This window comes from Monocercomonoides exilis (genome assembly GCF_001643675.1).
Source record: "Monocercomonoides exilis strain PA203 chromosome Unknown scaffold62-463630, whole genome shotgun sequence".
NCBI classification, from domain to species: Eukaryota; Preaxostyla; order Oxymonadida; family Polymastigidae; genus Monocercomonoides; species Monocercomonoides exilis.
The window spans coordinates 397,943-410,718 of NW_027150607.1; the positions used below are offsets into that span (position 1 = coordinate 397,943).

Consider the following 12,776-nt stretch of genomic DNA (forward strand, 5'->3'; position numbering starts at 1 on the left):
ACTGATCTGCCTTTTCCAGGTCAGTCTGAAGCAAATATGTCGCGGCACCATCGACCACAAAATGACCCGGCTGTTGGGGATGTTGTGAAGGGATATTACACATTGGTAAAGAGGATTGGTGAAGGTTCATTTGGACAAATATTTCAAGCCAGGTATAACGATGAGCACAACGCAAAAGACATTGCTATTAAATTCGAAGAGGATAACAAAGATCGTTTACTTCTTAATGCAGAAGTGAAAGTGCTTAAAAAACTTGGTGGTACGCAAAATACTCATGATTACAATTATCTTCTTTAATGTCTTTTCTTGTCCAGGGACTGCACACTTTCCTCGGTTTTACGGATTTGGATCACACAGAAATTATAAGTTCGTTGCTATGGAATTTCTTGGGCCGAATCTTTTGTATGAACTGCTTTTTTGAGATTTTTAACGTTTTTCATTTTTGCCAGAGATTTAATCAATAAAACTGAGACTGGAACGTTTTCTATTAAAACAGTAGCTGGGTTTGCGATACAGGCTTTAATTGCAATCGAAACCTTGCACACATCTGGATTTATTCATCGTGATATCAAACCTGTTTGCACTGTCAAATTGAGAAGCCATCTTATAATTGAATTTAATTTCTTGCAAAGGCTAATTTTGTAATAGGGAAAACTGAAAATTCATTGAGTACAATTTATCTAATTGATTTTGGATTGTGCAAACCAATTCAGATGCGTGAAGGAAGACCTATAACAGTTTGTTTTGTACTTGCGCTATTTTTATTTTAATCATAATATACAAATCGACATTTTTCAAATTCGTAACAACATATTCTTGATAGCCACCTCAGCACTGCCAATTTAGAGGAACTTTGCGATATGCATCTCTAAACTGTCACAATGGAAGAGAAAACGGGAGGCAAGACGATCTTATTTCTTTGCTATATGTAATGGTGGAATTTGCGAAAGGAAAACTTCCCTGGTCAAGACTTAAAGATGCTGTTTGCAAATTGTTGATACTCGAATTATATTTAGTATTAAATGTTTCATCATTTATTTTCTATTTTTGAAATTCCATTTTTTAAGTCTCAAATTGCAGCGATGAAAGAAGACTATTTGTGTGCTGCGCTGGTGAAAGGACTTCCATTTGAGTTCAATCTTTTCTATGGAGAAATTCTGAGATACGACTATTTCTGCACACCAAACTATGCTTTACTACGACGTTTTATGAAAGCTGTTCTTAAATCAGAACTTCAAAAAGAGAAAGCGATGCTTCAAAAAAGCCCAAAGAAGGAGAAAATGCAAGCGCAGGCATCACCGTATTCCACTCGTCTTGGCAACCATTTGTCGCCGGAAACAGCACGACTGTCATCAGCTGAGCAATGCAAAGATGGCCAAACTTCTTCTTACTCTTCATCAACTCAGTCAACGACATCCACTTCCTCTGTGTCAGAGTCGTCACAATCGACTGTTTTGAACAGCTTCATTCATCGCATCAACAAGCAGCTCAAAGACAGTTCGTCCAATCTTTCGTTCAACAAACTTCAGTTCGACTGGATGCGCAACAACAACTCAGTCACCGCAGACGAAGCGAGCCAACGATCGGCACACCATTCATTGCACAGATCAATCCGTCATTCTGTTAGCAATCACAACATCCGCGCAGAAAGGCTGAAAGTGCGCAAGAGGAGAAGCAGACACAGAAATAGAAGCTCAAGAAAAAGTTCAAGCAGAAGCAAGGAAAGACACGAAAGACGTTCGAAACGAAGGAAATCAATGAAACGGTTAAAAAACGAAAAGACAAGGGAAAGCGAGGAGAAAGAGAAAGAAAAAACAAAAGAAATAGAAAGGTCAAAAACTGAGAAAAGCTCAGATAATAAAAAGAATGAAAGTCGTGTTGCGTGTGCGCCTATTCTTCTTCCACGCGAATTGCTTGCGGACAAAATGAGCAACGAACATGAAAAGATGGTCGATCAGAGCGGCAAAAAGGAAAGTGCTGAACAAGACAAAAACGTCAACCCAATTTCGCATTCGAACACTGCAAGCAGAAACAACAGTGCTGCCTTTTTGGAACAGCCTCACTTTTCTTCTCTTTGCGCTCGCATCGACGAAGCGATGAAGGAGAAACAAAAAAACGCACTTCCCTCTGAGGATGAGATAAAAGCTCAGAGGATGCTTTCTTCTTCTTCATCACCATCGCTGACGCAGATTGCGTACACAAGCCACACTTTTTCTGTTCATACACCTTCTGCGTGTGGCAAAATATCTCCTCTTGCCATTTCACCTTCACTCATGTCGACTGCATGCGTGGATCAGCATTCTGAACTTGCAAGCGCTCTTCTTCGCCCTTCGTCTCCTTCTTCTTATATGCCTTTATCTTCTTCTTCATCTTCTTCTTCTTCCTCCTCCTCTTCCTCCTCTTCCTCTTCTTCCGCCTCCTCTTCTTCTTCTACCTCTCCTTCATCATATTCTCTCCTCAGTTTCATTCCTCTCCCTCAGCAGGCGTTGTCTGCTTCATCTGCCCATTCGCAGATCCATCATTACCCTGTCTTATCTCCTCCTCCTCCCACTCCCTCTCCTCTCCCTTCTTTGGAGCAGTCCGTTTCTCCAAAAGTGTCGTTGTCTCCTTCCTTCGCATCTTCACCTCGCACTTCGTCTGCTGCTTCCATCTCAACACTTATCATCAGAGACGATTCTTCCCATCTGCCACCTCTGAGCATCACACCACCAGCCCCGTTGCTCAACCCAGCCAGTTTGAAAGAGGCAGAAGAAGGCCCAGATTCAAAAGGGAGCTCAAACGAAGACAAACAAAGCGACAAAGCCAGCCAAAACGACAGCAAATCTTGTCACGAGCATAGTCGCATCTCTTCCCTTCCTGAGGCACTCCGCTCTGTTTCGATGTCTTCTTTGCAGATTGCAGCATGCACTTCTTTGCCTTCACTGAAGAAGGAACCTTGTGTTGACAGCTCAAAACAGCAGATGCCCCTTTCTGAAGGAGCAGAAAACGAGCACATACAAATTGAACAAGCGCATTCTGAAAGTGAGCAGGAGTCATCTTTCCCATCTTCAGATCAAAATCAGGCGCCAGCAGTTATCTCTTCTTTGCCTGTCTGTCAATCAGAAGAGAAAGAGATTCCAACAGAAACAAAACACACAGAAGGTTCAATGGCAGAGGAACAAAATCTGACCAACCACATTATTTCGCCTGCTCAACTGAAAGATGTGGATATCAAGCACTCTGACTTCGCACCAAGCAAATGGCCTTCAAGATGCTCCAAAGCTTCTCATCGTCACTCGCTGCATCCTCTGCTGAGAGGATCGACATTCTCTCATTCCATTCCTGCTCTTCCGCTTCGCTCTCCTTTTCAACCTATTTCTCCAAAGGAGTCTTCTTCTTCTTCAGCTTCAGCTTCTTCTTCTTCCTTTTCATCCTCTTTTTCTCCAATTTCTATCCCTCTTTCACCTAGCCACTACATTTCGTCTACATTTGCACATTTTCCCTCTCCTCCTCTTCCTTGTTCTCCTTCCATCCATTCGCCTCCTCGCCCTTCTTTCTTTGCAACTTCTACACCTGCTACGTCTTCTTCTGCACTGCAAAGAATGAGACAGCCTGCAAATATCTCTGCCTCTTCGAATGCAGCCACATCTCCTCGACTTCTTTGCTTCCCTTCCTCAATCTCTTGCCCTTCACAAAACAATCAGAGCAATCAAGACCAGCTCTCTTCGGCTGATCACAAACCAACAATTTCTGTCCACACCGAACAGAAACCTTCAGGCAATCTATCCCCATCCTCTTCCACTCTCTTGCCGGCGCTTCTTCTTAGCTCGTCGCTTCCTTTATCTCAGCCTAATTCCACAAGCTGCTCCCTTTCGACTCTTCCACACGATGAGAACACATCTGCTGCCCAAATGTCACATTCTCCGTTTTACATTTTAACTCCGCCACTTTCTTTTAATCGCCTTTCAACTGACACTCCACCCCAAACACGCTCTTCTCTCTCTCCTTTTAGTCCTCATTCTCAGAATTCTGTGACTTCGCTTCGGCCTTCAACTGCCCATCTCTCCTCTGTTTCTGCTTCTTCTGCCTCTGTTTCGTCATCGTCTTCCTCCTCCTCTTCTTCTTCTCATTCGGATTTATCTCCAGCAGAAGAATGTTCTGCAATGAAGCAGGAAATGTTTTCTTCTGCACGTATTTCAGTTCTTTCCCCCAATTTTACTGCCGAAGAGGTTACGACCACCACTCAGCTTTCAGACTTGAGTTCATCTGATGATGACACATTCACAGAAAGTGAGTCTGCAACGTACAGACAAGAGTCGATGCTCTCCTCAGACACATACAGCAGAAGAAGCAGGAGCGTCAAATTGCTTTCGAAGAGAGATGCCAAACGGACAGAAACGGATCTTCTTTCTTCGACTGACTTGAGCGATATGCCAACCACTCAGCTGAAAATCACAGATGAGCATGCACTTGGTTCAGTGGTGACGTGCGCACGAAAAATTGGCATGCGACATCTGCACAGCTGGATGGAGGACGATGGAACAGACTGTCTTTCGAGCATTCAGTCAGTTCTGTTCAATCCCATCTCACCTGCAAATACCCAAACTGTGCAGGCAGATGGGTCAATTACTGGGCCTTTTCTGTCTCCGCATATGACTTCTGTTTCACCTCCATTGTTTTCAGGGCAGATGAGCAATCAAAGCTTTGTTGTCCCTTCTTCGTCTGAGACATCTTCTTCAAAGCAACTACCAATTTCTCCGTTTCGTTTTATTTCGTCAACGCAACTTGTATCGAGAGTGTCTCATTCAACGTCTGCTGTGAATCTCCTTCCGCATAATTCGAACTCTTCACATTCCAAGCTGTGGAAGAAAAGTGTCGCATCGTCGCAGATTGACACAGACACAACAGAACTCACCACAAGCGAAGAAGACAATGATAATATCAAAAGCGACGGTGACAATTCCAGAGAATACAAGCGGCATTCGGGGAAGCATCGAAAGATTACCACAGGAAAAGCAGAAGATCAAAACGCAAACATGCCTAAGCTTTCTGGTTTTTCTACTTTGGACCCTAAAGATGTCAAAGAAGGGTCAACAAAGAACATCCCTTTTAAACATGAAAACTCACCATTAAAATTCTGCGAAGCTGATCTTTCTGATTTCAGTACTTTTAATTTGACTTGCAAGTGCAATAAAAATTCTAACACACAAATAGCAGGACATTTCGGAACTGAAACAGAATCCGAAGCAGAAGAAGCAAACAGATGCAAAACATTTTTACAGTCGCATAACTTTGATAGGGAAGTGCTCCACGCACAGCAAACTATGCCAATCTTACCATCGCTGAAGAAAAGCACGCATGACTTCAAAATAGCGAAATCTTTAACAAACGAAAAAGAAATTTCAAAGGATTCTGATTCAAATTCTTCGGAAAGTCTTGCAATTTTTTCTACCCCTCATCCATTTCTTGGAGTATCTGAGGCGAAATTGCTTCACAGTTCTCAATATGATGGAGATATCTCTCCCCCAGATAATGTAATGACCTTCACATCTTCTGGAGCATTGCTTAACTCTTTGCACAATTTACAAGAAACATCTCCGTTTAACGTTCCAAGACATGCCTCATCTTTTTCTCTATCTCGGCCCTGTTCTCCATATTCTCAGACGATGTCACTCAGCTTTACCCTTCCCACATCTCCAGATTTCTTCTCGAGCGACTCTTCTGATGCGCATCAAATTCAGTTCCCTTTGAGTTTATCTTCTTCTCTTCTTTTGCATTCAGCAACTCCATCAGAAAAGCTGAGCTTTCCTTCAGTATTTCACAAGGATTATTCTTCACAAACGAATCAATCTCCTCCTTTTTCTCCAATTGCCACTCCATTTCGTCATTCACATTTAATGTCTCCTGCACATGTAAGTACACCAGAACATTCATTGGATTTTTTTCTCACTAACCAGTTTCATTCTCCTTCAAATTTGCATCGTTTCTGTTCTTCTTTTGATTTTTTTTCTTTGAGGAATGCACAAAATTTGTTGGATATTCGTACATCCCTTTCTAACTCTTCTGATAACCTCGGTTTTTGCGTGTTTATTAGGAGAGGGTTTATGTTGATTTGGAGCATCTCCTTTTTAGATGATGCCCCTACTTTATTACCTTCTGCTCATCTTTTTCATCAGGGAGATTTTGCTTATTTTTGTGGATCAACTGAAGATGACGAGAGATTTTTTGTTGAATCGTTATCTTTGAACATTAAATCTCTCTCATGTAAGTATCCTTTGCCCGTATTATATTCTTCCATTGGAAATGAATATGAGCAGCAGTACTCTTTTACATCAATTATTCCATATCTTCATGTAATTTATGGCTCTGCAATTATTTATTACCTTTATTCTCATTGGATTACTTCATTGATTTTGAGATTGATTAATCATTCACCAATATTATATCGACGCAATCTTAATTTATTTTCATTTGAAAATGCAAATGCTTCTCTTTTCCTGGAAACTCATTTTCATGGCGCGATTTTTGATTCTTCGAGTTCCTTTCTGTCTTTTAGCTCTTCTCCTATTGCAAATTCAAATATCATGCAAACTTCATGTTCTTGTGATTGCTTTGGCAATAACTTATTATCTATGCAATTTGACATACCTTCTCTTCTACCATTTTGCTCACCGTCCATTTTTTGCGATTTTGTTTCAACTCTTCTTGATCACAACAGAATTATATCTATTTTTTCTCATTGTTGTTCAATTGGTACTTCTGCACATGGACCATTGTTTGAGGGCACAGTTGTTTCTTCTTCATTCACGCTGCCAAGTGTTCTTTTTGGCAATGGCTCAAGTTCAGCAAATTTTTTCGAGACTCGACATGTTTCAACACTATCGTATCCATCTTTAGGTGCAAATTATACACAAAAGCAATCAAAATCAGAAAATTATTCTCAACATTCAGTGAATCAAAATATCAATACCACATCAGGTTCTGCTCAAAATAATCACGAAGAACTTAGAAACTATTCTAGCAATGAAAGTTTAGTGAGTCCAATTACTTCATCGTCAACTTATCTCCCAACATTTGAGAGCTCATCTACAAATAGCCAATCATCATTTTCTTCTTCTATTCAATTTTCTTCAGCAGCCCAATCCCGCCAAAATATCTCTTCTCTTGTAGCAGGTCCTTCGTCAATATATCTTTATTCTTATTCTCCATCATGCGAAAGTGTGCAAACAGATTCAAATAGCGATACTTTAAAAGAAGAAATAACTGAAGATGATTCTTTTTCTTCGAATTCGAATTCATTGCCCAAAGGAAATAAATCAAGAAGCATTTCAAAAACCCATTCCGAGTCTTTATCCTCTTCGAATTCCCGCTATTCGTGTTGTGTTATCCTCTGATATGTATTTGCGTTGATATTGTTTCTTTGAGTAATTATTTTGATGTTTATATGTAATTATTTTGTTTTTATTTTGTTCTATTAATACAGATGGATCATCGTTGAATTTTTTATTTTAGCACGATTGAGATATATATGTTTTTGATGAGTTTATGCATTGATTTATAAGGAGAATTGCATTATTGTAAGAATTAAAAATTTTAAACCAATTTAGTTGAATATGTATTGTTTGAAATAATATTTTTTGTGTGTTTATTTGTTTATAATGGTTTTGGAATAACTCGAGGAAATGTTTTCATTTCACTTTTTTATAATATTTTATTTTAATTTATTTTTCTTTTAGTATTTCGTTACGGATTTTCTCTCCATTTTTGGAGATGAACATAAATAGAAATTCTTTATTGCTGTTGTAATGTATGTATGCATTTTGTAAAAAATATTAGATTTATCAGCAAAATATTGAGGCAGTGAAATTTTTGTTTTTTTCAAAATGAATTGAAACATTATTAAAGATTTTGCTATTTAACCACATAATTAATAAATAAAATTCAACCATATGTAAGAAATCATTTGATTTGGTATATTTTTAACTTTCTTATTTATTCTATTCTATTCTATTCTATTCTATTTTTATTTTTTGATTGTCTGTACTTAAAAGTGTTGATTTGTGCTTTTTTCAAATCTGTAATGACATGCTTTCAAAATTTGATGAACCAAACAATTGTGACTTGCTGATTTATGAAAGTAATTTTTTTAATTTCGGATGGAGTTGGAAATAATTTCAACTTCAGAGAAAAAAGAAAAAAGAAAAAATTTTTCAATATTGATAAAAATGGCAAATACAGTCAAAACCGGATATAATCACGTCGAATATAATCACATTCGTTTATTGTCACATTTTTCGATGCACCGACATTTTTGAACAAATTTTCATTCATTTTTCATCGCATATGGGTGATTATTTTAGAAATCATATTTTTTCATTCAAAAATTTCTGTGCGAAAATATTTCTTGATTATCAATAAAAAAAAATTGAAAAGTGATAAGGCTTGATATGAACATTTTAATCTTTTATTATACTAAAACGTTTGTATTTACAATCAATTATTATGCTTTTTTCCTTTTTAATATAAAATAACTTATTAAAAATCAACAATCCATGAAAAATCTACATACCGAAAAAAAGTATGATTTCAAAAATAATCACCCATATAATCACAAGGATGAAAATATGTGATCACATTTTTAATTATTATGGGTGATTTTTTCAATGAAAAATCGATTTTTTGATCAAAAATTTCAATTTTTCGCTTTTTCAAAAATGTGCTCAAATAAGTTTAAATAATGTGCATTTGTGAAAAAAATTAATTTCGTAAGTGAAAAAAGTGGATTTGTGTAGAATTTCCAAAAATAAAAATATCGACCCAAAATAAATTATTTTGAAAATTTATATTTATTTTTTTCTGTGTGAAGCAGCATCGTGAATAATCACAATCGGATATAGTCACAAAAAGTTGTGTAAAAACCGATGTGATTATATCTAATTTTGACAGTATTTTTTTTTTTCGTCTAACTATACTTGAAAATTTTGTAATTCTCCTATGTACTTTATTTTAATTTCTTTGAAATGTGGTTTTTTTGCAACAAACATTTCAACTTGAAATCAGATTATAAGAATGATGAAAAACATTCGAACAACAAAATATTTATAAGTTATCATTTTTTAAGCTTTCATTCATAATTGACCACTGAATGTCATCCAATTCAGAATCAACTGTACCACTTTTCAGATAGTTATCAATCATCACAGCACTGTTTTCGGCTGCATTGTTCAGAGAATAAACGCACCAGTAGCTAACTTCTCTTTTATTTTCTCTTGCAGCTCGAAATACTCTCACAATGCTGTTGAAAAGCTCAAAATTTTCTTCATTCCACAACAGATGGTGTTCAAAAAAAGATGTCAATGTTTGGATCCATCTCCTTAAAGTCAGCACTTCTATTCTTCCATTTTCTTTTCCTTTCTCTCTCTTCCAATCAATGCATTCGCTCGACTCTTCCAGTTCTCTAATTGCCTCTCTCGCAAAATGCAGCTCATTCACAACAACTTCTTCAAAACTTTTATCATTGGGGAATATGTTTAATCAAATCCTTCCAAGCAGACTGATACGCAAGTCGTGCCAAATTGCGATCCTCCTGTTGATATTGATTTATCTCTTTGATTTCTTTTAGGAATAGTTCTTTTGGCACTTTCTAATAAATTACGGAAAAATATTATTACAATTAAAAGGAAATAGAATTTCACACACGTTAACTCTAATGCTGCTTAAAACACACAAAACCATTTCATTTTTTTTTCTGTTTCCTTGTTTTTCTCTTTCTTCAAAGCAGCTTTCTGAAGATGTGGCACATAAATAGAATGTTATTCCTCTTAAATACAGTTGATGCACTATATCAAAAAGCATTCACAAAGATCGATCAGAACTTTTAATTCTTTTCTTTTCTATTTTTCTTTTCTTCATTTATGATCATCTTTTCAAATCTTTTGTTCAACAAAGATTCTTCAAAGTTTCGAGGGAAAATTCTTTTCAGCAAATTGCAATTTCCCATTTTCTTCAGCAAAACGAGGATATGCTTCATCGAGAATTTATATTCTTCAATAATTTTATCAAATTCTTTGAAAAAATTGGTTCTGAAAATAGATTCGAGTTCGTATTCATTTATTTCATCCTGAAAATATTCATTTCAACATTTTTCTCTTTCTGTTTATCCACGTTGCAATGCCCAAGATTAATAAACAGTTCTTTAAAATTAACATAAAAAATAAGATGTTGAACACTCAAAGAAATAATCAAATAATAATTAATAAGAATTCTTTTCATAGAAGATATCTCTCATTTTCCAAAAACAGGATTATCAACAGAAGTTGCAATCATTTTGCTCATAATTGAAACTTCTATTTTTGAACAAATTTGTACTTTAACTTCAAAATATAAAAGACAAATACAAACATTTTTATTTATCTTGGAAAATGAGACGCTTTCAACAACAGTTAAAAAAACTTTTTTTTTTCGAATTACATGATATATATATATGGTATTCAACGAAGTTAAGAACTTGTCGAAACAGACCAAATTAAAGATTTTAAAATACTTTTTGATCATATAAATAATAATTTAAATTAGAAAATATTTTTCAATTTTTCGTTCAATTTGTTTCATGAAGCGCATTTCTTCTTGATTTGGAGTTGAACTTATACCTGATATTATAATGTAATAGATAAAGGAAAGAACGAAAGCAAACAACCGAATTCCCGAAAAGAAAAGAAGATTTCTTCATTTTGCGAAGCGTTTTAAGATTGAAGCAAATGCACAAAATGTTTGTATGCTCTAATAGTTGCATTTTATTTATGTTTTGTTTTTTTTTTCACTTTCACTTTCAATTTTTATTCAAGATAGCTTATTTGAATCTTTGAAGAAAAAGGAGCAGAAAATACGAAAGAATTGATTGAACAAATATATTTGCATTCTTTTCAAAAAAAAAATGTAATTCAGTAGCAAATTGAACGGTTGAAGGAAATGGAAAATTGCGTTCAATGTGAAATGAACAAATAAAATAAATTCATAAAGGCCATCCTTAACGTAAAAGACATTGGGATTCATGATTGAAGGAACGGAAACAGTAAGTGAGACTTAATTTTTTTCTTTGAGGTTTATCAAATGCTTTGAACACCAAAAAGCCATTTGACATCGATTGTATGGAGATCAGACGAGAACTGCAGGAAAGGCAGCTGTGCCTTGAGAAGCATCCTGGAAGCACAAGAATTCAACAACACTTCCAACCGTCATCAAAAAACCAGAAGAAAGAAATCAGAGAATTCTGCTACTCAACCAAAAGAATGAAGAGAGCAAAAGACACTCTGATTCTTTGCCCAAGACTTCCTTTTGCACAAGCTTACTCTTCTTGGAGCAAAGCAGAAACCATTCGTTGAATTTCTGTGGACACATCTTACAGCAATGGCACAAAAAATGAATGGATATCCCTTTGAATGTCTCCAATAACCTAATTTTGACTGCTTTTTACATAATTGAAAGAATAACGATACCTTTTTTGCCATTTCCCATTTGAAACTCTCAGAATGTTTCATCTGCTTCACTATGATCTTCACAGATAACATCTCTGATCTTTTTTTACGCTTGCACAGCAGTAGTAAAATTAAATTGCCTTAATTCACAACCACAACAATTTGTTCTAACATCAGCTTGGCTGTTCTGGTTCTTATGTTGGAAATATTGCAAAATCTGTCTTATAAGCCCCTAAACGATTCTACATTCTTTTTTGCAGCTTCACAGATGAATGAAGATCAGTTCCTTATCCTAATTTTGATATGTTAAATCAAAAAATGTTTCTTCGACATACAACAAGAAGGAATACCTCGAAGTTTTCATTTTTTTCGCTTTTCTTACTCAGAACACTGCGATTTATTAAAAGAGAATTGAATTACAGGAAAACTTTTGCGACAATCAATGTGCCTTTCTTACTGAATAGAAATTCAGAGATGAAAAGTTTGATGCTGTATTTATGAAGAGACAAATCAGCTGAAAATTATTATTGAAGCATTGCCGGTTCGAACACTTCAGCGGTTTAGATGGCAGAAAGGGAAGCAAATGCACTTTCTGAAGGAATACCGGAAGCAGATCGATACTTCATTTTTTCTTTGCAAATGTAACATTCATCCATTGCTTGCGAAGAAATCAAAGGCAAATATTTTTAAGGGTTATTTCTTTTTCTTCTATCTTCACATTCTTCCGGCCAATCAACAGAAATTTTCCAATCTGTTTTTCCTGCATCATTTTTATCCAACATTTTTTATTCTCGTTCTCAAAGTGTCTTCTGTTTAGAAGAAAGGAAGAGAGGAATGATGAAAAACGTAGAATAAAAGACAGATGCTGTTCAACCAAAGATCATTATAACTGCAGAATTGAGTATGCACAGAGAAAAGCTAACTTTTTTCAGAATTACACAGTCATGAATTATTTCCTTCTTTTACAGAACTGATTGAAGCGAAGAATTTGCTCCTTATATGCATCAATCTTTTAATTTCTTCTTTCCCTTCATCATCATCATCATCATCATTCAATAACCCTTCATTTCATTCATTACATTCTTCTTCTTCCATTCATTTCTTCTCTTTCCTGGAACTTCTTCACACCCGTCAGCGGCGTGCTCGATGCGCTCGCTGCGTTTGCTCCTGCCTTGCCATTCGCGTTGTGCTCTGCTGCTTCCCTTGCCGCTCTTCTCGCGCATCCACAGCCATCTTCTTTTCCTTGTCCCTTCACTCTGCTTCCTCCCCATCCATCACAATCGCATTCGCCCCAATCGCCAGCAGATCGATCGCCGACGCTTA

The 12,776-nt window shown here is 36.2% G+C and overlaps 1 protein-coding gene across 1 annotated transcript; it reads left to right on the forward strand.

Moving 5' to 3' along the window:
* Positions 1 to 7: 7 nt before the first annotated feature.
* Positions 8 to 6,115, forward strand: MONOS_9919 (putative Tau-tubulin kinase 1; the record flags this gene model as incomplete). Its single annotated transcript, XM_067880461.1, has 7 exons — positions 8 to 259; positions 315 to 402; positions 450 to 576; positions 633 to 737; positions 824 to 982; positions 1,068 to 5,891; positions 6,074 to 6,115. Exons 1-7 carry the CDS (start codon positions 37 to 39, stop codon positions 6,113 to 6,115), a joined length of 5,568 nt encoding a protein of 1,855 aa, XP_067719507.1. The 5' UTR covers positions 8 to 36.
* Positions 6,116 to 12,776: the final 6,661 nt, after the last annotated feature.